Consider the following 27,058-nt stretch of genomic DNA (forward strand, 5'->3'; position numbering starts at 1 on the left):
TCTGCACCCCATCCCAGCAGTAGTGATATTTTTACGCGCTCCCCCACTTCTCCCACCCCCTACCCACTATCCCCCAGCCCCACCAACCTTACCTTTTTTTGGAGAAAATTAATGTTAAATGGTTGTGAAACATTTAAATCCATTTGCTGTGGAGTCGTTGGTGTCCGAATGAGACGGATGGGATGTTTTTTTGTTTGGCTGATTGATCAATTGGATGGCCGGAAACAAGCGGTAATGTATGAGTGCCGGTTGTTCAAGCATTTCTCGATTATCCGACAATACACACCATAATGCCGGTTAGCCAAGAGCTGCCAGTTATCGAACATCTCTCGATTATCCGGCAATGCACGTCATAATGCTGTTTAACTGATAACTGAATGCTAGATTGGCTGGTGCCATTTTTGCAGGGCCTTGAGATCTTGTCCGGGATTCAGATAGTTGATGTTCGGATAGTCAAGGTTCTACTGTAAATTCTTTTTGAGCTAGAGAGGATGATGAAAGGAAAGCATACAGCCAAGCCCCAACACAAGGGGCACTTGCCGGGTGGGCCCGTGACTGCGACTGCAGATACAGATGCAGCTCCCTTGGCAGCTGAGACAGAGGTACTGCGCTGCAGAACATCGCTGAAGAACTCATGGTGATCCGAGGGACGATCAAGGAGTGGGCAGAACACAATCGTACTCGGCTGGAGCTGATTTCTGTCATGCTACAAAAGCATAAGAAGGAGTTGAAAGGGCTCGGGAAGCGAGTTGAAGAGGTCGAGCGGTAGACAGTGGCGGAATCCAAGGTTGAGTCCTCGGTGGGGCGGATCCAGGCCATCGAAAAACAGGCCCGGGCCTTGACGGAACAGGTCGATAATCTGGAAAATCGAGAAACATATCTGGGTCGTTGAGCTGCCAGAGGGAGTGGAAGGTGGGCAGCTAGCAAGCTTTTTTGAAGACTGGCTGCCACAGATTTTTGCCTGGGATGCCGACATGGACTGGGTGAAGGTTGACAGAACTCACCGGGTTGCAGTGCACAGATCTGGTCTGGATTGCCACCCCTGCTCGGTCCTGGCACGATTTAAAAGCTAGAGGGACAAGCAGAGAGTCCTGGAATCTTCTAGAAGGGTGGGTAAAGATCCACAGGCCTGACATATCAGGAATTAAGATAATTCTTTTTTTCCAGGACTTTTCTGCAGCAGTAATCCATAAAAAGAAATTGTTTGATGAGGTCAAGAGAAAATTAAGAGACCATGGTATTCGATATTCGATGAGCTACCCAGCAGTACTTCCAATTCCTTACAAGGAGACAGTGCGGTCATTTGACTCCTTGGAGCAAGTGAAAAATGTTTTGGGCATTTTAAAAGAATTCGGATGGATTTATAGACATGGGCAATAATGTTTGTTTTTTTTTCTCTTGCTATGTTTCTTGTAATGTTACCCTTTTCTTATAGAAGCTGCTGTTGGTGTTTTTTTTTTACCAATTAGGATTAACGTTGATATATAGTTGGGGGTAGGCGGAGTGTCACTATTTAGTCTGTTTCCTTCTATTACTTGGGTCTGGGGTGCGCCTCGAACTGGACAGAGGAATGGGGATGTGTGTGGGAGGTGTAAGAGCCCTCTATGTGCAGGGGCTGGAGTCCCCCATTAAGTGCCTTTTGTGATTTGTAGTTAATTTAGTTTTTTGGTTTTTCGTAAACAGACTCCACGAGTCTTCTTTTGTATATACTCAGCATACTGTAAGTCAAATTCTTTCTCTTAGCAGGTCAAAGGTGGTTGGAAAGGATCATAGCCAGCAGTGGTCTTAAATGGTGCACCCGGAATATTAGACGGATCCATTCACCAGTTAAAAGGAAAAAGGTGTTGTCAAGCCTTAAAAAGGAGAAGGTAGATGTTGCCCTGTTGCAGGAGACACACCTTAATGACAAGGAACACTTGAAGTTACAGCAGGGCAGGTTTGATCGGGTGTTTTTCTCATCCTTTAAAACTAAGAGCAGGGGCTGGCCATACTTGTCTGGAAGAATCTTCCATTCAATTTAACAGATTATGTTACAGATTAATATGGTCAGCTTGTTATCCTTAAGGCCCTAATACATAGCGAGGAATATGAAATTTTGAATGTCTACTGTCCTCCGACTCAACCCCTTAAATTTTAGATTGATGCACTAATGGCCCTTGTGTTGTGGCATATTATTATAGAGGGGACTTTAATTGCCTTATGGATCCTGTGCTGGATAGAATGCCCAAAGGTCACCCAAAGCTTTGTCCACAATCTCAATAGTTGGGTGATCTATGTGTGGAACTGGGGTTGGTAGACGTTTGGAAACGTTTCCACTCCATGGGCAGGGACTTTACATTCTTTTCCAATTCTCATAAGTGTCATACAGGGATTGATTTTTTCCTAACTCCCACAGCTCTTCTAGATTCGGTGGTATCTTGTTCAATTAGGAATATTGCTATCTCTGATCACGCAGTAGTATATTTAGTGGTCAAGATTAAGGGTAATGCAATGAGCTCACGGTACTGTGAATGGATCCCTTCATCCTCAAGGACAGCAAATTCGTTGAGTACTTTTCTAGGAAATTTGGAGCATTTTTGGCCACCAACTTGGGTACAGCTAGTAATCTGTCCATTCTTTGGGAGACTGCGAAGACCAAGTCCACAGGGATAATTATCTCATAGACGGCCATCAGAAGCGATGGAAGGGAGAGCAGCAGCATCTGCTCGAGGTATGATTGAAAGCAGCTGAGATGGCATATTACAGTGGACCATCAGTGACTAAGCTGCAGCGGATCACAGCCCCTCGATCCGCCTTAAACTCCATGTTCACGCATACAGCCAGGAAGGAACTTTCCTTTGCAAAACAAAGGTTGTTTGAGCATTGTGATAGGCCGAGTAAATATTTGGCGTATCTGGTTAGGAAGATGAATGCCTCACAATCTATTGCTTCTTTTAGGGAAGGGAATGGGACTCCTACTTGTAATGGTAAAAAGATCAATGCAGCATTTCGGAGGTTCTATTCTGAACTGTATCAGTCTGAATGATGTGAGGATAGACGGGATAAAATGGAGTCTTTTTTTGGGAACTTGGATCTTCCTGGAGGGTCTGTTGAGCAAGCGTCTCTCCTTAGTGCTCCATTAACAGCAGAAGAGATCCAGGAGGCGGTGAGGCAACTTTAAAGCGGAAAGGCGCCCGGCCCTGATTGTCTTCCCAGTGAGTTTTATAAAGAATTTGGATCAAAAGTGTAGTGCTGGAAAAGTACAGCAGGTCAAGCAGCATCCGAGGAACAGGAGAATCGACGTTTCAGTTGTAAGCCCTTCATTAGGAATCCTGATGAAGGGCTTATGTCGGAAACGTCGAGTATCCATCTCCTCAGATGCTGCCTGACCTGCTGTGCTTTTCCAGCACTACACTCTCGACTCTGATCTCCAGCATTTGCAGTCCTTACTTTCTCCTCCTTTATAAAGAATTTGTAAACATACTGTCAGGGCCAATGCTAGACATGTGTAACTATTCATATAGTCGTCATTGCCACCCACCATCCTTGAGAGAGGCTAATATCTCTCTTATCCTCAAGAAATGGGAAGGCCCTGGAGGACTGTGCTTCTTATAGGAGAAAGTGAGGACTGCAGATGCTGGAGATCAGAGCTGAAATTGTGTTGCTGGAAAAGCGCAGCAGGTCAGGCAGCATCCAAGGAGCAGGAGAATCGATGTTTCGGGCATGAGCCCTTCTTCAGGCTCAGCCACACTCTCCTCATTCCTGAAGAAGGGCTCATGCCCGAAACGTCGATTTTCCTGCTCCTTGGATGCTGCCTGACTTGCTGCGCTTTTCCAGCAACCCATTTTCAGCTCTGTGCTTCTTATAGACTTATCTTGCTCTTAAATTCTGATTTTAAAAGCTCATCTAAGACTTTGGCATTGAGGTTGGAAGGGGTGTTGCCCTTCCATTGTTGTTAAACAAGATCAGACGGGTTTTATAAAGGGTCGCAGATCTTCTAATGATGTTACAAGGTTGCTTAACATGATTCAAGTGAGCCAGCAGAGATTGGTTCAAGGGTTGGTGGTCTCTTTGGACGCGGAGAAGGAATTTGATCGGGTGAATGGCCGTAACTTTTTTATACCAGGGAGCAGTTTGGCCTGGGTGAAATGTTTACTTGATGGGTAAGGGTCCTTTACAGTGATACTCTGGCAATGGTGCCCACCAATGGTAAACGGTTTGATCATTATAACATTGATATAGGCAGTTGGCAAGGCTGTCCACTTTCACCTTTGCTTTTCACATTGGTGATTGAACCATTGGCGGAGACCATTCATGGGGACCCTAATATAGCTACCCTAAAAATGGGTTCAAAAGAGCATAAGATTACACTACATGTGGATGATATTCTTATTTTTCTCTTGAACCTGGCAGTCTCGGTGCCCTGTTTGATACAGTGTATTAATTCATTTGGTTCTTTCTCATGTTATAAGATCAATTTTTCAAAGTCAGAGGCTATGCCTGTGTGTGTGTGTGTGTGTGTGTGTGTGTGTGTGTGGGGGGGGGGGGGGTGGTGGAGTGGAGGGGGGTTAGGGGAATGCCTGGTGCGGAAAGTGGGTTCCCCCTTTATTTGGACTCAGGGAGGTTTCCTTCACTTGGGCCTCTCTGTTACTCCTAGCTTTGATCAGTTATTCAAGGCTAATTTTGTTCATTTGTTTGACAAGATTAAACAAGGTCTTCAAAGTAGGGGGGGCACTTCCAATATTATGGTTAGGTTCAGTCACTCTTATCAAAATGAATACTCTTCTTTGCTTATTGTACCTTTTGCAGGTGCTTCCTTTGCTCTTTCCTAAGCAAACATTTCGGAAATTAAATGGCTGGTTTAGTTGTTTTATTCTCGGCCCTTTATTAAGCTTGAGAAAATGCAATTGCCCCAGGGATTGGGGGGGAGTGGACCTCCAAGACATTAGAGGATATCAACTGATATCACTCTATCTTTTGTAAGCGACTGGGCCTGTAGGGACTCGACATCGAGATGGTTGGACATTGAGGCCTCCCAGACAAAGTGTCCTTTTATCAACCTGTTGTTTTTAGACAAAATTAGGACAGTCGCGGAACATTGCTGTAATCCAATAGTTACTACTAGCAAAGCATGGAGGGTAATGAGACAAATGGAGGGCAAAATGTCTAAAACATCTTTTCTTACCCCCATAGTTGGCATGCTGGGTTTCTGGCCAGGGTCAATGGATCCCAGGATTAAACTTTGGGAGGATAGGGGGTGGTGGAGGCTGGTACAATTGCAACATTTAAAAGGCATCTGGATGGGATTATGAATAGGAAGGGTTTGGAGGGTAATGAGCTGGGTGCTGGCAGGTGCGACTAGATTGGGTTGGGATATCTGGTCAGCATGGACAAGTTGGACTGAAGGTCTGTTTCCGTGCTGTACATCTCTAAGACTCTAAAACTCTTGTCTGGGCGATCTGTTTGAGGGTGAATCGTTGATGTTGCTTGATCAAATAACTTGAAAATATGGATTGTCGAGGAGGAACCTCTTCCATCTCTTTCAGATTAGAGATTTTATCCAAAAGGAGACCACGCTTTTGAGTGTTTTAGATTTGATATGGAAAAGAGGGTGCTTCAGGCTGAGCACTCTTTCAGTGAACACTCTCTATCATTTGTTGGGGGGAGATTCCTTGGGTGACATCACGTGTGTACGTGAGATCTGGGAAAGAGAGTTAGGAGTCAAGATCATTTCAGAAACATGAGAGAACATTTGCGAGAATGCGAAGAGGATTTCGATATGTAATAGACCTATGCTATGCAGTTAAATATTCTTCATAGGGCTCATCTGGCCCCCAGGTCGTCTTGTGAAATTTAAGCAGGGAGCATCCCCCCAGGTCTGTCGGGGTGGCATAAGCTAATTATATAACACATTCCTTTAGACTTTCTTACAAATATGGTGCATAAGAAAATGGACAACTTTTACAAGATGTGGCAGCCCTTTTTGAATTACTTGGAAGCAAATCTGTCTGCCATTTTAATTAGAGCTTTTATCTAGCCATAGATAAACCGAAGGCCATGAGAGGAAGAATTTTGAACAAATGCGGCTTTAATAACTGATGCTTTCGAACGTTGAGAGCTATGGTTTTGTTGCAGTGAGTGGTGTTATTTATTTATTGATTGATTTATAATGAGTGTGGTTTTGATTTCTTTTGTAGAGTAGTATAGTAGTTGGTTTATTGTTGTTTTTGATATTATGTTGCTATATTTTCATATTTCTGTAACTTTCCAATTTTTGTAAAAAAAAAATAATCAACAAAAATATTTTTACAAATAGTTTATGCATGTCTATTATTCATAAAATGTATATGATATTTGGCCACTTAAAGGGGTCAATATATTAAACTTGCATTCTATAAAGGATGCACTGGATAAAGTCTGGAAACCTTTTACCAATAAAGTTTTTACTAATAAAACATTTTGCATTGTTTAGAATTCGATGCAAATTATAAGATTCCCAATTACACTTATTTTTCTAATTGATGCACTAAACATCCTGCCAAACACATCTTAGAAGAGGGAATGTTGTAAAATAAATCCACTAAGCTGTGCGTGCCAAAACTGAGCTGAAATTTCAACTTCATTTTCTGATGAAAACTCTTCAGTGAGTTCAAGCTAGGTCACCTAACGGCAAAGAGTCAACATCACCATTGAAAACATAATTGAGAAATGATCAAGACAAAGAAGAAACTGACAATCTTGATTACATTATGACTCATGCAGCATCATCAAATAAGCTTTTGTTAATACCATAAAAGTGGAAAAATTGTGTAATAGACCATAAGCAGCTTATTTCCTATCTCCATTCTCCACGGTTAGAAAAATTGGAAAACGTAAGTATTTACTTATGAAGTATGGAGAATGGTTATTTGTTGTTGGTTCGGGATAGATTTAGGTTTTCTATTAAATAAATTGCATTTTAATTTGCAGAAATGTTGGCATCTCTTAACAAATATGTTTTTTGAAAGGATTTTAACTAAAATGGAATTTCTTCAGATTCTAATATTGAATCCTTTCATTTTGAAAAAATATGAAACCATAAATTAGGCCTAAACCACAAATTATAATTCACTGAGTTCTCTGAGCACAACATAATCTTTTGCAGATGAGGAGATTGTGTTGGAATTCAATCTAAAATTCTTACCAGTGCTTAAAAATTTCAAAAATGATTAAGTTACTTGACAATCAGAAACCTCGGTGTTATTGTGCTCCAGCTTCATTACATTAATTTCATAATGGTTTTGTCTCTCTCAAAGTGGAGACAATAAAATAGACAAATGCAGCAGATATTTCACTTAATCACCTAATCAATTAATTAGTGAGAGTGAAAAAGGAACATCTGGAAAGCAAAAAGTAGTCTTTGAAAATAAAAAGAAGCTACCTTTCAGAAAATTTCAAGGACACTCTTGATAAAAAAATCAATTTCAATCTCTGCTCTTTCATCTCAATAATAACACCTTGTGTTGGATGTTCACGTACTTGTCTGGGGGAGGGCTGATGGAGAATTTTGATCTTGCTGTCGTTGAGCCACAGACAAACCCTTTTGTTTGCAGAGCTCAAGAGGCAGAGGGTGGTCTGAATGTTGCTTGCAATGTGGGTCATAGCCACACAGTTGTCAGCACATTTTAAGTCTTGAGTATGTTGGAGCTCATCCAAGTCTTGGTTCTCAGCCTGTTTAAGTCAAAAAGCTTCCTGTTAAGTCAAAACTCAATTATGGTTCTTCGTAGAAGGTTGGCCACAAATGAATTCCAAAAGTCAATAGATGGTGAAGAGAGTTGGTACATTTTCATAGTTTGAAGCCTATCCAGTTATGAAAGAGCTATGTCTGCAAGTCATTAAAAAGGAAGGTTGGTGGCATATGCCTGCCTTGAAGAAGTTTTCCTCCTCTCTGTACAAGAATCTCAGGGAGTCCCTCTCCCACTGCAACTCCCAGGTCATTTCCTCTGCCCTGAAGCTCTTCAACCATGTCCTGAAACAAACTCATTACCACAGTCACATTTGCTTCCCTCACCACCAGACGCCTGGAGAAAGAACGTCTCATCTTACGCCTCGGAACACTTCAACCCCAGGGCATCAATGTAGACTTCAACAGTTTCCTCATTTCCCCTTCCCCCACCTCACCCTCGTTCCAAACTTCCAGCTCAGCACTGTCCCCATTACTTGTCCTACCTGCCTATCTTCTTTTCCACCTATCCACTCCACCCTCCTCCCTGACCTATCACCTTCATCCCCTCCCCCACTCACCTATTGTATTCCATGCTACTTTCTCCCCACCCCCACCCTCCTCTAGCTTATCTCTCCATGCTTCAGGCTCTCTGCCTTTATTCCTGATGAAGGGCTTTTGCCCAGAACGTTGATTTTGCTGCTCCTCGGATGCTGCCTGAACTGCTGTGCTCTTCCAGCACCACTAATCCAAAATCTGGTTTCCAGCATCTGCAGTCATTGTTTTTACCTGTCATTCAAGAGTTGCAGGTTAGTAATAACATTTATTGGATATCCACGGAGGACTTTTTGAAGGGCTTTGTGGATAATGGAGTCAAAGACCTCTGACAAATCCATAAAGATAATGTGGCATTTGTTGCACTGTTCTAGATGCTTGTTTTGGATTTGCGAATAACAAATATTATGTCTTTGGGTCCCCTGCATGGCTATAAAGCATACTGGATCTTTGCAAGCACATCTTCAGTGACATTTAGGAGACAGTTCAGGAGGATTTTCACATGAGAATCCTTCCCAATGTAGACAGAAAGATATAGAGTTCCCACAAATTGATTTATCCCTTCAAAGAGACTGAATACAAACGATGATCCCATGAGACTGTTGAGGACGCACTGGGGTGGTGGGGGTTTGATGAGTGAGTTTTGTAAAAGTGGTGGCAGCTGCAGTGCCTGTAGCAAAGACTGGAATAATTCACTAGCACATTTAAATTAGGGTAGTTGGGAACCTGATATAAATTTAACAGCTGGCGGTCCAAGTTCCCAGAGTTCAGGAAATCAGGCAGCAAAATGGAGGCAAAAGCAGCCAGCTTCAACTGGTAAACACTAACCACCAACAATAAGTATCATCAATACGAATAACAGGAATTCACCAATAAGGGTAATACAGTGGATGTTGTCCAAATGGATTTTAGTAAGGCACTTGACAAAATCCCACATGGCAGACTGGTCAAAAAATGTAAAAGCCCATGAAATACAGGGTAACGCGTGCAATTGGATCCAAAGTTGGCTTAGTAACAGGAAACAAAGGATAATGGTCAATAGTTGCCCTTGCAAATGGAAAGCAGATTTAAGTGGTCTTCCGCAGGGTTTAGTATTGGGACACCTGTTGTTTATTTTATTCATTAATGATTTGGACTTAAACATTAGGCACATTGGGAAATTTGCAGATGACACAAATATTAGCCATGTAGTGGATAGTGTAGAGGATAGCTGCACACTCCAAAATGACATATATGGATTGGAGGAGTAGGCAGGTAAGTGGCAGATGGAGTTCAATTCCGATAAGTGTGAGGTAAATTATTTAGAGAGGTCAAACAATAAAGGGGAATATACTGAGAGGGTGGATGCAGTGAGAAATCTTAGTGTGCAAGTGTATAGATCTCTAAAGATCACAGTACAAGTTGATAAATTTGTAAAGATGACAAAACAATGCTCTTCTTTATTGGCAGAGGTACAGAATACCAAAGTAGGGATATAATGAATGAAATTGTATAAGATACTGCTGGGGTCAAGAGCATCACGTGCAGTTCTGGTCACTACATTACGGGAAAGAATTGCTCTAGGGAGAGTACAGAGAAGATTTACTAGAACGTTGCCAGGGCTGGAGAATTGTAACTATGATAAGAGATTGGAGAGGTGAGGATTGTTTTTCTTGGAACAGAGAAGTCATAGGGGTGACATGACTGAGATACACAAAATTGTGAGGGATAGAGCTAGAGTAGACAGGGGGAACTGTGTCCCTTGGAAAAGTTCAAAAACCACAGTTCACAGATTCAGGCTAAGTAGCAGAAGCATTAGAGGGATGGGCGGAAAAGCTTTTTTATGCTGCCGGGGGGGGGGGGGGGGGGGGTATCTAGAATTGGCTGCCTGAGTTGATGGTGAAGGCAGAGACCCTAAGCTCTTTAAAAAAGTATCTGGATCTGCACCTTAAGAGCTGTAAGCTGCAGTGCTATGGGCTGTGTGCAGAGAGATGGGATTGCAAAGGGTATCCAGACGTCTTTGGGTTGACATGGACAGCATAGCCCCTTCTGCTCGTAACATTTTTATGGTTCAAGGTACATATGAAATTTTCAATTTCCATATTTATTGCCATATATAGTTTTATCTACCAAAATGAATGTATGAACAGATAGGAAACCTTGCTACATTAAACATCCTGAAAAGTTTACGAGTTTTACCTATTGCTGTCTCTGGCATAGCAAACAGTGTTTTCTCCGTGGCAACCCGGAAGTGTCCATGCACTGACAAGCCGACGCCCTGAAAAGAAGGTGAAAATAGTCATTAATGGCAAAAGGAAGCACAATGCATTACAAAACTGTGCAAAGGCAATTATTGTAGCTCTGATATATTTCAAAGAAAATAAGAGAACCAACAGTTCTGCCATAGATTGGCCAAATTTGTGATTTTCAATTGGAACTTGAACAGCTAGTACCATGTGGGCCATGAGAGGCAAGCACAACTCCATCATCATTCATTGTTCAAACCCAAACTTCTAAGATAACAGTGATGCTAGGAAAGTTTTGCAGAGAGTGATCAAATCTTGTAATGGACTGACAAATAGAGACCAACTCTCTCAATCAAATGTGGTGGTTTTAGAGTGGTGAGGGATATGAGTGCACAGTCTCCACAACCTTGATGAGCCAAGTGCTGTTCGCATCTATAAGTAGACCTCTCTTTTGCATTTTTCCACATCTTTGTGTAGATATACCTAGATCAAAACTAATGATCCATTTTCAGAATAGCCGAAAGCAATTAAAGTGCCTTAAATCATCAGAACTATACCAGAAGAAAAAGTCCTCAAAACTCTTGTGACACGGTGGTCACAAGTGTCTTCACTTGAGTCACGAGGTCCAGATTCAAGTACCACCAGCTCCAGAATGTGCCATAACATCTCTGAACAGATAATCTATCGTCAGAACATGCCAAAGAACTTTAGAAATTATGGCATTTTGAAGTGGAGTCATTGTTGTTGACTAGATAAATACAGCAATCAATGTGATCTCTGAAAGTGAATGTGAGAGTGAGTGGGCAAGTGGATGTGTGAATGACAGAGGAAATGAATGAACAAAGAATGAATGAACAACCAACTAAATTGATTTTGGTGGAGTTTGAGAGTGGGAGGTTGAATGAGTGATTGAGTGGGCGAGTGAATGAATGTATGAATGAACAACCAACTAAACTGATTTTGGAGGGGTTAGTTATTGATAGAAACATGATGAATGGTGCCATGAAAACCTTTGCCCTAATAATATATCAACTCCTCTAACAACATATATGTAATGCATGTTTGCATCACAGGTTACTTGGCTCTAATATTTTAAACGTGGGGTGATTTCATTTTAAACTAGTGAGCTTTATTGCTTCAACCAGACAGATAGGGTTAGAGCTAAGGTTATGATGATTTAATAGCATAATTTTCAGATTTAGTAGCAGCTAAATCAGGACACCTTGCTTAACCAATAATCCCGATGAACTGAAGTGACATCCAATGGTTTCATCTGGTTTTCCCAGCCTAAGTGCATTTCCATCAGTGGTTAAACTCAGCTGTCTTTTCTGTTCGTAAGAACGGATGAGTCTCATAATGGACTGAATTTCTGATCCTTTGAGGAGACTGTCATGTAGGAGAAGCATGAAACAAAGTGTCTTGTGACAACATTCAATTGTTGTACTGATAAGCAAATACAGCAGAGTTGCACGGCTGATTGAAATATCACCAATTGTATCAGTTTACCAGGTGAATGGAATTATATAATCCGACTAAATCAGCGGTCAATCTACAGGAAATCAAGGAAGGGGAGAAAGAAGCTAAATCTCAGTGAATATTCCTGTTTGGCTTTATCCTTGCCACCCAAGTTTCCTTCTGTGAATGCGCAAGCCTAGCAAGTGGGAAGTTCCATAACTCTCAAGAGATCACCACTACTTTACCCAAGGTTAATTTTCATGTGTAAGCCAATGTCATGTTTGCAGTTAATTCACCTAATGGATTATGAAGGAGTAGGGTAAACAGGGTTAGACATCCTGAGTAGGGGAGGACGAGGGAAGAAAGAGACATAACTCTCTAGCCGAACACAAGTATACGCATGCATGCGCGCGCGCACACACACACCACTTACACAAACATTCCCCTCCAAAACGTGACACAGCATAATGACCTGCTCAATTTTTCCACAGTTAAACCAGTAGCTCACCAGTCATCATCCACTGATAATTGTGGCACATACACTATTAAACATCCTTCCATTTGACCATAATATGTAGGAGCAAAGTAGGCCATTTGGTATATCAAGTCTTCTTTGCTATTTAATGAGGTAATATCTGATCTGATAATTCTCTGCTCCACTTTCCTGCCTTATCGCCACAATCTTTGATTTTCTTACTGATTGAAAATATAGCTTAGCCTTAAAAATACTTATCCATTAATTCTTGACAGTCCACAATGGTAATGAATCCCACTACTTGGAGAGAAAAATGCTATCCTCATCTCTGTCTTAAATGGGTGACTCCTTTCTCGGAGCTTTTTTATAGACTTTCTCACAAGGAGAAACCATTTCTCCACATATAGTCTGTTAAGCGCTAAAGAACCTTGTGTGTTTCTATAAGATTGCCTCTCATTCTCTTAAACTCCAATGGGTACAAGCCCATTTGACCTCTTCTCAGAAGAAATTCCCTTCGTACTCAGAATCAACTTAATGAACCTTCTCTAGACTATCTCCAATGCAAGTATATTTTTCCTTAGATAAAGGACCAAAACTAATCACATTTATAGATATAGTCTGACTGGTACTCTATGTAGTTCTAGCAAGATCTCTCTACTTTCATTATCCATTCCATTGAAATAAAGTCTACAGTCCATTTTCCTTCCCTTTTACCCCCTGTACTTGTATGCTAGCCTTTTGTGATTCACGATCAAGGATCCCCAAATCTCTGATGCTGCAACTTTCTGCAGTCATTCCTCATTTAAATAATAGGCATCTCTTCTATACTTCCTGCTAAAGTGCATAACCCCACATTTACTATATTCAATACTTCACATTTTACTATTATATATACACAAGAATATATTATTACATTGCACTATATTCCATCACTCAAGTTTTTCTTCCTGCTTGCCTTCCCACCTATTTTTGCATCATCCATAAACTTGGCAATAGTACATTTGCTTTCATCATCTAAGTCATTAATATATATTTTAAATAGTTGTGGCCCCAGCAATGATCCCTGCCATATACCACTTGTTATGGTTTGCCATCCTGAAAACAAACCCAATATCCCAACTCTCTGTCTCTATCAATTTATTTTGGAAAATATTCTTACATGATTATTCAGGAATCCAAGAATGGAACAAGAAAAAATATCAAAGTGTAAACTGATCATAGATTTCTCAATTATAACAATAATTCAGATACAAGACCACAAACACTAGGTGCTGGAGTAGACCTTATGGCCAGTCCAGCTCCTCTCCCATTCAATACAATATTGGAAGATTTTAGATTTCAATTCCACCTTCATATCCCCAAAAGCCTAGGAAGCCTTATGTTTATGTGAAAAAAATGCTAAAAGAATTATGTGCAAATTTGTAGAAATCAACCTACTATCTACAAATCACTTGAAATGTGGCACACATAATGTAGACACAGGGCACTGTTGCATATAACGCATCAACAATGACCTGACAGCAGCACAGTAGATTTTCCAGAAAAACCAATAGAAAATGATCTAAACATTATGGTGACATCACTGCCAAATGTCCTCCTCCTTTCTAAATAAAGATTTAGTTTGTGAGTTCACATGACTTTCAAGTTATGCTGCTGGTTCTGACTTCCAAAAATTTGTCAGATTACTTCAGAAGAATCACAACATTGTAAGACTTGCATATTGAGATCCCGAATTGAATTTCCTTCAGGCATTTATGTTATTAGAAGATATGTCTTGCAAAATCAAAACAATCACATTGCTTGATCACAGATTATGGTTTACAAGTGTTCAGGTGGATGGTAGCCAATTATATTTGGTATATGTTTCATATTGCTTCAGCTGACACTGTGTCAATGGATACGATGCCATCAGACATGCATCTCTGAGGACACAAATTCAATGTGTGGGAGATGGTCTGACTTGGGTGGAAACGGAATTTTATCTGCTTCCCCATGTTTCACTTGTAGAGCAAGTGGTTACATCTTCCCTGACCAGTCCTCAAATGTTTGCAAACTGTCCAGATTTTTTTGAAAGCTTGGAACTCACCACTCAAATAAGCTACCAGGTTATGATCAAGTCAATTAGAAGGTGTGCCATTGAGAGATACTGCTGTCATCAGTTCATAACATGCACAATGTTTTCCAATAAAGCCTACAGGATAGCAACCTTCACATGGTCTTCCTTTTAAAGCAAACTTTGTAACCTGAATCAGGACAATGATCAATCTCAGTGAGCTTTAATGTAAGAAGGGGATGAGACAGTTTGTAACAAGCAAATACCATGGTCAATAAAATTAAAAAGATTAAACCAAACAGCAGCTGGCACTTTAAATTTGAATGACAAAGTCTAACATGAACAAGAAGGACACACTGCAATTTTCCTGAAGCTGTTTCTAAATTAAACTGAAATGTAGTCTGGTCTCTAATTATTTCTGTTGTCAAATTTAATATATCCCCCATGCAAACCGACAAAAAGGGAAACAGCAGAAAAGAGTACGAACATGGACAAATTAGAAATTGCCGATCACTGAAAAAGTATAACATTTTGCATAATTCTAAAAGTACTTAAAGAACACACTACAGGATTCATCACAGAAGCGAATGCAGATCGTGCTACACTTTTTTAAGCTTTCAGACAAATTTGAGATCATTAATGTTAATAAAAAGTTGTTGCTCGTTGTACAATGCCCAATACTGAATTCAACTAAGTGCATGTATGCAACAGATACACACTCAGAACATCTCTGTCTAAGACGACAATAGTGCATATTTGGCAGGATCGATCAATGGTTTGTTTTGCTGGTCTGAAGCAGTTTCAGTGTTAAATTTCTACCTGCAGTACAAAAGGGGCATAAGAAGTCACAGCAATAAAGCTGGCCTGTCAAAATCAAGGTCTAATTAGCTGTCAGCTTGTATACACATCAAGTCCAAGAACTCTTATCCCTCAGGAGAAGCATTTTTTTTCTCCCTTTACTTGTTCATGGATGTGAACATCACTGGTAAGATCAGCATTTTTTGCCCTTCTCAACTGCCCTTGGACTGAATGCTTTGCTAAGCCATTTCAGTGCACAGTGAAAGTTAACTATATTGCTGTGGGTCAAGAGTCACATGTAGGCCAGACTGGGTAAGAATGGCTGACTTCATTTCCAAAAGGATTTTAGTAAGCCAAGTAGGGTTTTCACAATCATCGATGATGGTTTCTTCGTCAGTATTACTGAGAATAGCTCTATATTCCAGATTCATTAACTGAATTCAAATTTCACCAGCTACCAGGGCAGGATTTGAACACATCCCCGCAGCACAGGTCTGGGCTTCTGAATTATTATAAATCTACTACAACTACATCATCACCTCATCCTCAGTTAAGACCGTTCGTCAAATGTGCAACTTCTGATTAGGATCGTGCGGTAGCTACTTGAACAACACACTGCATGTACAGATCTTTGACTGTTTAGTAGCTGGATTATCACAGTCAGTGCAAACTTCACTTCCAGTTTATTTTCTTACGTGTATTTTTCATATGAGCGACACAACAAAATTTGCATCCTAACCCATGGTCAGTTGAACAAACTAGTTGTAGAAGGCATATCGTATCACAGTGGATGCATCCACACGATTTAAAAGTTCTGCTGTCACCGTGCACCAATGTCATTGATCCTCCAAGTCTAAACCAGAAACATAAATTAGCATTTAATTCAATGAAAAGTCATGCACCTAAGTCAACTAAACATGTATCGTACACCTGAATGTACAAACATCTTTTGCTGTATTTAGTGTGTAACTATTGGGTCATACTCTTCATGTATTTTAATGCAAAATTTCTCAATGAGGTATTAGTGTAATCGAGCTTCAAAAGGAGGACAAACATGGTACCAACTTTCTGAATTCCATTTTTAACAGCACATATGTGGATATAGGAAGTTGTTTTGCTAATTAATAAAAGGTAAATTCTGAGAGCCTTACCATGGCTTCTACTGCAAACTGTTTCCACTGAAGAAAAATTCCATAAATAGATATGCTGACAAATCTCATGTCATAAACAATCATTCACAACCGGCAGCAACAGTCAAGCATCACTTTGAGATTACTATTTTGGCTCAAAAATTTTAAATTCAGAGTTTAGAACTGAAGGCTAATAGCTACTCTATTATATTTGTAGCCTTGAGACGCACAAATAGCTTTTTCTTTACGCTTTGTTCATAACTTAGTAATTTAGAAACACCATTTTTCTTGAAATGCTTTTGCTTCTAGAATCAATAGTCAAGGGTGATGTTGCAATAATATGTCTACTCAGTTTTATTAAACAAGGATTCTGTTAACTCTAAGTTGTTCCAATAAAATGACCTTGACAATGTCATAGCCTTCTTGCTTCTTACAAATAATTATCGCACATCCACATAGATGCATCCACATAGAGGAAAATACTAAGGATACTGGAAAGCTGAAAGAAATACAGAAAATGCATGATAAACTCGGCAGGTCTAATAGCATCTATGGAGAAAGAAGTGTGGAAGTCTAAGTATCTAACCTTTTTAAATACATTAAAACATACATACATACATAAAAACACCTGTCCATTCACACCACAAGAAGGATAAAGGGATTTCTCTCTAGTTGCAGAGAAACAAAACACTTTGGGCCAATTGTTAGTCTTTGAAGGCACAAAGCATAAGATGTGGAATGTTTAGTTGGCTCACACTTTGGCATGTGTAGACAGATGTCACCAAACACAGGCAGTTTTTTCTGAGATCTTTGCAAATGGAAACACAGTTTTGCAGACTCTTCCAGTTGTTCTGTAAGAAGAGAGCTAGGTTTCACACTGGATTCATAATACGGATTTTTCCAAAGATAGGAGAGCTAAACTGGTAAACCCTTTTCCTTTAGCTGGTTCCAAAGCAGACACAGAGACCTGAAATCAATATCAGACAGTCAATATCCAAAGCAGACACAGAGACCTGACAGTCAATAATCCAGGCAGGTTGGCTATAGGAAATGAACAGATGCGTGACAACCAAGGAATATTTATATAGAAAATGTTTCAAAGTCTTTTAATTGACATTTATTTAAAATAAATCCATCGCAAACTTGAAATAAATCTTCTCCAAAATTCTGCAAAACTCAAGTCCTCAACAAATGAAGTCTTCATAACACATTTTTATGCATGGGAGTTAGTTGAGCAATTTCACTTCTTTATACTGCATTAATATTACGTGGTGCTGATTAAATATAGAGGATTTCAGCCTAATTCTAGGAAATTGTACCAATTACCAAACAGCAGGAATTATGTCACAAATAAAAACACAATGTTCTTTTGGAAAATTATCCAATGATACTAAATTTTTGCATAATACTAAAAGTACTTACAGAACACACTACAGGATTCATCACTGAAGCGAATGCTAATATCGATTTGTTGTTAAAAACTGAAGTACTGTAAAACTAAATAGGCTTAATGCAGATTATGCTACCCTTTTTTAAGCTTTAGGACTAACTTGAGATCATTAATGTTAATAAAACATTGTTGCTCACTGTAAAATACCCAATACTGAATTCAACTAAGTGCATGTATGCAACAAATACACACTCAGAGCATCTCTGTCTAAGAAGATAATAGTGCATATTTGGCAGGACAGATCAATTCTTTCTTTTGCTGGTCTGAAGCAATAGTATTACATTTCTACCTGTAGTACAAAAGAAGCAAAAATTGTCAGTGAGGTCTATGAGTAAAATTACCAGTGTAATTAAATGAAACAGATATATAGATATGTGAAAAAGTAAATGTCCTTGCATGTTATATAAAATCATTTGAATTTCAGAAGATAAAAAATTGAAGTAAAAACAATTTGCTTTTGGAAATTGCTTTTGGCATAGTAAAATGTCCTACAGTACTTAACAAGTGTTCTAGCTTTCAAAATTTGACTCTTCATAATGAGAAATAAAGCAAACATTTACTGGTACAATGACAAACAACTCAATGCACAGCATGAGTGTAATCCAATAAGTTGTGACAAGTAAGCAATCTTTTCATTAGTGAATCATAAGCTGCTGGATGATTTGTATTCTTCTATGTTAGCCTTGTGCAAGTGATATCTCACTGCAGACCTTCCCAAAAGAGTAAAGAGATTTCTGATATTATTTACTTACAGTATTAAATTTCCTGCAGAAAGTCATGGTTGGTATTTAACAATGCAAGTTCAATTTTAATTATTAGAAATACTTTCCTGCAATGCCGCTTCAGCCTGTCCTGCCCAGGAAAGAGTCAAAACGTGTGGTGCTGGGAAAGCACAGCCAGTCAGGCAGCATCCGAGGAGCAGGAGAGTTGACATTTCGAGCATAAGCTCTTCATCAGGAATGTTGGGGGGCCCAAGAGGGCAGAGAGATAAATGGGAGGGGAGTGGGGCTGGGCAGGGGGGGGGGGGCGGGGTGATGCATAGGTAGATGAAGGTGGAAGGTGATGGATAAGTAGATGAAGGTGGGGAGGGGGGTGATTTCAAGACAGTCTCCGCTCCCCACTCCAGCACCACACCAGGTCCTAGCTCCCAGCCCTGATGTGTTTTCACCATCACCCCAGACTTCTCCCTCACTGAGGATGAATGATCAGTCCTCAGTAAAGGCTTCTTATTCATCACACTACACTCCTGAATCAAGGAATTCAACATGTGTTGCGACATCAAAATCCAAGGCTGCCCAGGAAAGAAACAATTATAAATTGGAATATCATTCCTGCAGATATTTTTAGAGATTTAAAACAGAAGAATTCTTAATTTTCCTTTGTGAAATGTAATTTTTATTCTTCTAATCTAATTAGCCATGCTAACAATGCAATGCTTCCTTAGTACTGCATTAGATTGTCAGCACAAATTAAGTGACCTAGTCCTACAGTGGAGCTTGTATTCAACTCCGTTACAAGAATGACACAATTCTATTCAGAGCTTCTGGACTATTCTCTCGATACTGGAAAGGCAAAATAAAATTTTAGATTAGAGTAGTGCTGGAAAAGCACAGTAGGTCAGGCAGCAGCATCCGAGGAGCAGGAAAATCGACGTTTCAGGCAAAAGCCCTTCATCAGGAATGGAGCCTCCAGGGTGGAGAGACAAATGGGGGTGGGAGAAGGTGGGGTTGGGGAGAAGAAAGCAAAGAATACAATAGGTGAATGGGAATGGGGATGGAGGTGATAGGTCAGAGAGGAGAGTGGGGGAAGGTAGCAAAGAGTACAATAGGTGAATGGGGGTGGGGATGGAGGTGATAGGTCAGAGAGGATGGTGGAGCGGATAGGTGGGAAGGGAGATTGGCAGGTAGGACAGGTCATGAGGACAGTGCTGAGCTGGAAGTTAGGAAATGGGGTAAGGTGGGAGGAGGGGAAATGAGGTAACTGGTGAAGTCTACAATGATGCCCTGGGGTTGAAGTGTTCTGAGGCGGAAGATCAGGCTTTCTTCCTCCAGCCATCGAATGGTGAGGGAGCGGCAGTGAAGGAGGCCCAGTACCTGCATCAGCAGGAAAATCGACGTTTTGGGCAAAAGCCCTTCATCAGGAATGGAGGTAGGGAGCCACCTGTAGCAGGAAAATCGACATTTTGGGCAAAAGCCCTTCATCAGGAATAGAGGCAGGGAGTAAAATAAAATTTTACTTATATGATTTTACAGAGGACATTTCAAAAGCACTGTATTTTTGAATTTGCATTTTGAATGCAAAGGTTAATTTTATATAAAAACAACTATTAAGATAATGTTAATATGCAATAAAAGTTCTTGAAGTGAACATACGGTTGATTTGTTGAAAGGCAGCAAAATGGCTTAACATTCCTGATACAGAAGGTTGTTTGATATTTGACTTAGTGAATGATTACAATTGAAATGCCACTCTTTCCTTTCAGACATTGGCCTTATGCGGTGACCTTTCAGTAAAAATCAGTTCAAAAAAATTGCCACTCAGACACATTCCAATCAATAGAATGTATATTGTTTAACACTTATCAACATCAGAGGCTACTGTTGAGTTTTGCTGCAGTCTTCTGTTGAATATATTTTCTGCAAATTGCAGTAAACTGCTTATCACAAGTCACATGTTTGGGTAGGTTTTTTTTCCCCTGAGGTGGCCTCTGACAGGCTAGCATTGAGTTACCCATTCCAAACTGTCCCTTAGGAGGTGGTAGTGTGCTACATTCTTGAACTGCTACAGTTCATCTGGTGTAAGTATACCTGAAGCACTGTTCAGACATAAGTTCAAGATTTTCACCTAATTGGAGGGAAGGAATGATGATAAAGTTCCCAGTCAAGATGGTGTATCACTTGGATAGGAACTTGGATGTAATGCAATGCCCATATGTCAGGTACTACTGTTCATCCGGGTGGCAGAGATTGCAAAATTAGAAGGTGGTTTTGAAGGAGGCTTACTGCAGTTCCTCATCTCTTGGAGCTAATGCTGCCACTGTGCTCCCATAGCAAAGGAGTAAATTAAAGTGGTGGAATCAGAGCGAAACAAATAGCTTGCTTTGCACTGGACGGCATTCAGCTTTGAGTGGCAGAGCAACATTTATCCAAGCCATTGAAGAGTATTCCATCACATATCACATTTGGTAGACATACTTGAAATGAGTGCATTAGTTGGTAATCAGGAGGAGATTTCCTTGCCCAGGAATGCCCTGATGAATCAATGGGATCTAAAGGCATTGCTGATGACTTACAGGGCAACCTCCTCCTAAAAGTACACCACAGTACATCACCTCAGATGGATCTATCTGGCCAGTGGAAAAGCACACACACAGAGATGATGATGGGAGTGTCTGGGTCATTTTCTGTAAGTTATGATATGGTGAGTATGATTACTTAAGTCTGTTGCTTGACTAGTCTGTGGGACAACTCTTCCAGTTTTGGCACTAGCCCTTGGATGTTAGTAAGAATGGTTTTGCATTGTTGACAGGACTGGGCTTGTCATCGTTATTTCCAGTCCCTAGGTTGCCGCTATTGGTCCAACTGGCTTTATCCCTTTGGATTTCATAATGATTTGATACACGAAGTAGCTTGTGACTTTTAAGACTGACCAAACTGCATCAAGTCTGGTGTCACATGTAAGCCCGACTAGATAAGGGTGGCTGGTTTCCTTCCCAAAAGAAGTGATTCAGATAGATTTTTAGCACAAGTAATTGGTTTCATAGTCACCATTACTGACTAACTATCAACTCCAGACCTATTAATTGAATTTAAATTCTACCAGCACCCATGGTTGTATTGAATTCACGATTCCAGAGCATTAGCCTGGTGCTCTGGATTTCTAGACCAGTTGCATAGCCATTAAGTAACTGTCATGCCCTGTTGCCGCTGATGGCCAGTTTTGAGCTGCTGAATCTGTACTGATTGTTCCTATTTAGCATAGTGATAATATCCACGTGATTGATTTCGGCATAACACTGTGGGGTGAAGGGCCCATTCCTGTGCTGTACGGTCCTATGTTCTATGATTAAATCGTCAGTGTGAAAAAGGGATTTATCCACCACGAGGTGGTCACTCCTATCATCGACAGGTGTGTCGGCAGTAGGTAGGTTAATGAGGACAAGGTCCAATCTGGCACTTGAGTCCTTCAGGACACAGCCAGCTCAGTCAAGTGCATTGCTATGATGCCACACCCAGAATACATTCTGTGCTCTTAGTTCATCCAAATGGTATGCAACATGGAAGAGAATCAATTTGGCAGCTTAGAGGACAAAGATGGTAATCAGTAGTAGGTTCTTTGGTCCCGTTTTAGTCAACATCATGAAACTTCATAGGATCCACAAGCAAGTTTGAGGCCTCCCAGTGCAACTCCTTACTGACTGTATTTTATTTTGTCACCATCTCTGGTGGTTTCACTGTTCTAATGGAACAAGAAATACCTAGGAATGGTAATGTAGATATTTAGGTCAGAGGGTATATAAGATATGATTTGGTGATTATGACTGTGTCAGGCTGTTTTTTGACTAGTCTACAGTATAGTTCACCAAAACTTTGGCATAAGCCCCCAAACGTCAGCAAGGATGGCTTTAGGACATTGACCGGTTGCTATTGTTGCTTCCTGTACTTAGGTCAATGTCGGGCGAACCATCCAGGTTTATTTCTTTGTGATATTTCTGCAATTTACTTTGGCAGTTAAGGATCAACCATTTTAGTCAGATGTTGACAAAACTGGTAAGGACAACAAACCTCCTTCTCTGAAGGATATTATTGATCCAGATGGATTTTTATCCTGTAGTTTAGTGGTTAACATTACTGAAACTAATGTTTCTTTCCACATACATTAATTAAAGTGAATTTAAATTTTACCATGGCTGGTGCAAAATTTGAACTTGTGGTTCCAAAATATTAGTTGAGGTCTCTGCATAACTGGCCCAGTAACATTACCACCATACCATCATCCAATTAAGTGAAGTTGTAACTTATGAAAATGACATACTGCAATATAACATCCTTAATAGGTATAATTTTGTTTAATGTTAAGCTCTGGAACGAAGTGGAAATCATTGTACCTTTACAAGATAGCATCCTAAAAGGTCAAACTAAAAACATTGAATGCTGTTTCTATGTCACAACTTATTAAAGCAGAAAGTCATTATTGTTCAACATATGACCATTCATTCCCCTTGTGAATAAAACATGTTTCACAATTTTAAAATTACTAAAGGAGACTGCTCTAATGTGGCATAACAAATTCAGACAATGCAAATAAATTCTCTGAAAATAAATTGTTTGCTTCTGAAATGAAAAAGCTGAGGTCAAAAATAGCTAATCAGCATTCCTAGCTGAATTTTGTCTAACATTTTCAAGGCTAACATTTTGTCTGAAGGAAGAGTCCAGAGGAAGCCTTATTGGAAATCAGATTACAGATTTCTCAACAAATCAAGGAATATAATAGAAAGGCAGCAATTCTTCTGGTCAGCAGAGAGATGAGGTTGCTTGGCTTTGTGAACCAACACAATGCAACTCGCAAAGTGACTGTCTTCAGTCAAAGGAATGCATCCCAAAGTCACAACGAAATCCACAAAATCTGTCTTACTGTAGCCAGAGGGAAGGATCACTGGATCAGGTTTTACTGCTGATAGCAGATTTAGGAAACCCTGGAAGAACTAAGGCAAGCACCTGGAGATGATCGCTTGAAGTTACTACTTGGTGAAATAGGGAAATGAGAAGACATTAGATGTAAATAATGAAAAACCTATTCAAATCTTACCAATATTTAATAAAGCCACCACTTATCAAGTATAATTTATTATTGCAAGTTGGTCAGATCAATTTAATTTAATTCATACATAGAGAAAACGCGATGAATCAAATTCAGATGATGCAAAACTCGGGTTGTTTCAAAGTTCTCAGCCATTCCCGCTAGCAGAAAAGCAAACACAACAGAATGATGCCTACAATGAGCCAAAACTCTGAACTGGTAATTCTGGATTTGTTGAACTTGTGTTAGCTTACCATATGACCACATTGTAGACTTAGGCCAAATATGAACATGAAATCATGGAGTTAACATTTGATGTCAAGATCTCCCTCTGGAAGGACATTAAAAAACCTGCAACTATAGCTTAACCTGAGAAAGATTAAAGTGTTGTAAAATCAGAGGAGAAAGCATTGAGAATGGTAAACATCCAGAATGTACTCTGGGTAGGGGATTTCAATCTCCATCTCCAGCAGTGACTTGGTATCAGCACTGCTGACTGAGCTGGTCAAATCCTAAAGATGTTGCTAGACTGGGTCTGCAGTCATAGTGAAGAAATCAACAAGAGGGAAAACATACTTGATCTCATACTTACCAATCTCTTGCCATACATGCATCTGTCCATAACAGTATCAGTAAGAGTGACCACCACACAGTCCTTGGAGACAAAGCCCTGTCTTCACATTGAAAACAGCTTCCATCTTGTTGTGCAATCATTGTGCTAGATGGGGTAAACCTTTAACAGATCTAACAACTAAAGATTGGCCATCTATGAGGTACTGTGGACCATCAGCAGCAGCAAAATTGTACTCCAACACAAGCTGCAAACTCATGGTCTGGCATATCCCCACTCTAACATTAAAATAAAGTCAAGGGATCAATCGTGATTCAATAAAGAGAGCAGGAGGGCATGCAAGAAGCAATAGCAGGCATATCTAAAAATTAGGTGTCAACCTGATGAAGCTACAAGCTATGACTACTGTATGCCAAACAATATGAGTATCAAGTTGCAGATAGGGCTAAGCAATTTCACAACCAATGATTAGATCTAAATTTTGCATTCTTGCCACATCCAATCAGTAATGATGGTGGTCAATTCAATAACTCAATGGAGGAGGCAGCTCTATCCTCAATAATGGAGAGTCCAATAGTTTAATGTAAAGGATATGGCTGAAGCATTCACAACAATCTTCAGCCAGAAGTGTCAAGTGGATGATCCACCTCTAGAGGACCCCAACATAACGGATGCAAGTTTTCAACCAATTCGATTCACTCCACCTGATATCAAGAAACAGTTGGAGGTAGTAAATATCATAAAAGCTATGGATCCTGACAACATTCCTGCAATAGTTCTAAAGGCTTGTGCTCTAGAACTCTGATTATAGCCAAACTCTTTCACTAAAACTACAACACTGGCATCTAGCCAACAATGTGTCTTATACGCAAAAAGCAGTACAAATCCAACCCAGCCAATTACTGCCCCATCAATCTACATTTGGTCATCGTAAAGTGATGGAAGATGACATCAACAGTGCTATCAAGCAGCACCTGCTCACTAATGCTCAATTTGAGTTCCACCAGGACCACTCAACTACTGACCTCAGTATAACCTAAGTTCAAACATGAATAACAGCTGAATTCCAGAGGTGAGGTGAGAGTGAATACCCTTGAAATCAAGGCTGCATTTAAAGTATAGCATCAAGGAGCTCTGACAAAGGTGATTCCTATTGGGAATCGGGGCAAACTCTCTGCTGGTTGGGTCATACCTGGCATAAAGGAAGGTGACTGTACTTGTTGGAAGTCAGTTATCACAGCTTCAAGGCATCTTTGTAGTGGCTCCTCATAGCAGTGTCCTTGGCCTAACCATGTTCAAGTCCTTCATCAATGCCCTTCTCTCTATCATCAGGTCAAAAGTGGAGATGTTCCCTTATGACTGCAAAATGCTCATCACCATTTGCAACTCCACAGATACTGAAGTAGTCCATGTTCTAATGCAGCAAGATCTGTTCAACGAAAGGTTACTGGACGTTGAAACATTGACGCTGATTTTTCTCCATAGATGCTGCCAGACTGTCACAAAGTTAGTCCCTTTTTTTCCTAAAAGCAGTTCCTTGGCTCAAGGAGACTCTGTCCTTAATTTTTTTCAGAGGGGTTAATAAACCGGGCCGGGCTCCAATTAGTCTGGTTTGGTACAGAGATGAAAAGGATTTTGAGAGAACTTTTGTTTATATGTAAACAGATGAGATTTCAGGCCAAAGTGGCCATATTTGAGAAGTGACCTGTATAATGAAAGGAGAGTGGTTCTCTCTCTAGCTGAACGGTTTTAGCTCAGTTTTGAATTGGTTAGAAATTCAACAAAGAGCTGTGTGGAAACTCTCTCTCTCTCTTTTGTGCCCTTCAGCTTTAATCTGTAAGAATCGGTTCCATTTATATTGGTTTTTGAAGGGAGTTTGCTTATTGGGACTGTTGTATATATTTGGAACAGCATAATTCTAGTTGGATAGGATGAGTTCTATAGGTGTTTTTTATTCTGTTCCTTGTGTTTCATTGTGTAAATTTATGAATACATTTTTGTCTGTTTTAAAATCTAGTAGTCAACCTAGCTAACTTGATCCAGGTAACTTTCACTGTATACTTCTGAAAGAAACTGCAAAGTTTTGGTCTGAGTTGCCTGCATAAGAATGTTTTGAGTGGTCTGGCTTAGTCCATAACACATTAAGGATCTTTGTGGGATTTTAAACAGCGAGCAGTAGGTACGAGTGTCTTTATTTCAGGTGTTGCTTTGGCTGGGCAGACAAAGCTTGGGATAGGAATGGCTCTTTCAGTCGCCAAAGTTGGATGTGGATGCGGTGACTTTGGAAATTTTGCAAAATATGAATAAGACCAAGTTGCAAGAATTAGCAGAGAATCTGGAATTGGAACTGCCTGCTTCTGTGAGGAAAGGAGAGATAATTACAGCAGTAGCTCAGTGTTTAAATTTGTTGGAGAAACCAACAGAATCTATAGAGATGGCAAGAATTAATTTGCAAATGAAGCATCTTGAGTTAGAGGAGAGACATAAGGAAAGGACAGCAGAAATGAAACAGTTTAAGTTAGCACTAAAAGCAGAAGAGACAGAAAAAGAAAGAGCAGAGAAAGAAAAAGAGAGAGCTTCTGAACTTCAAAAATTGGCACTTAGAAGGGAAAGTCAGCTTAAAAGGCTGCAGATAAAAACTGAGGGTAGGCTCAGTGAGGAAACAGTGCAAACTCATGTGGAAGAGCAAAGAGTTAAAACAGGAGAAAGTGAGGTCTGCAGATGCTGGAGATCAGAGCTGGAAATGTGTTGCTGGAAAAACGCAGCAGGTCAGGCAGCATCCAGGGAACAGGAGAATCGACGTTTCGGGCATAAGCCCTTCTTCAGGAATGGGGAAAGTTTGTCCAGCAGGCTAAGATAAAAGGTA

At 40.2% G+C, this 27,058-nt stretch overlaps 1 protein-coding gene across 1 annotated transcript in view; it reads right to left on the reverse strand.

The window, feature by feature from the left end:
* Positions 1-27,058, reverse strand: part of hibch (3-hydroxyisobutyryl-CoA hydrolase) — a 123,715-nt gene that overhangs the window by 38,568 nt on the left and 58,089 nt on the right. Inside the window, exon 7 of the mRNA XM_043692857.1 lies at positions 10,415-10,493. Within this exon, the coding sequence (XP_043548792.1) occupies positions 10,415-10,493 (79 nt within the window). The remainder of the gene's footprint in view (positions 1-10,414; positions 10,494-27,058) is intronic.

Source organism: Chiloscyllium plagiosum, chromosome 7 (assembly GCF_004010195.1).
Source record: "Chiloscyllium plagiosum isolate BGI_BamShark_2017 chromosome 7, ASM401019v2, whole genome shotgun sequence".
NCBI lineage: Eukaryota > Metazoa > Chordata > Chondrichthyes > Orectolobiformes > Hemiscylliidae > Chiloscyllium > Chiloscyllium plagiosum.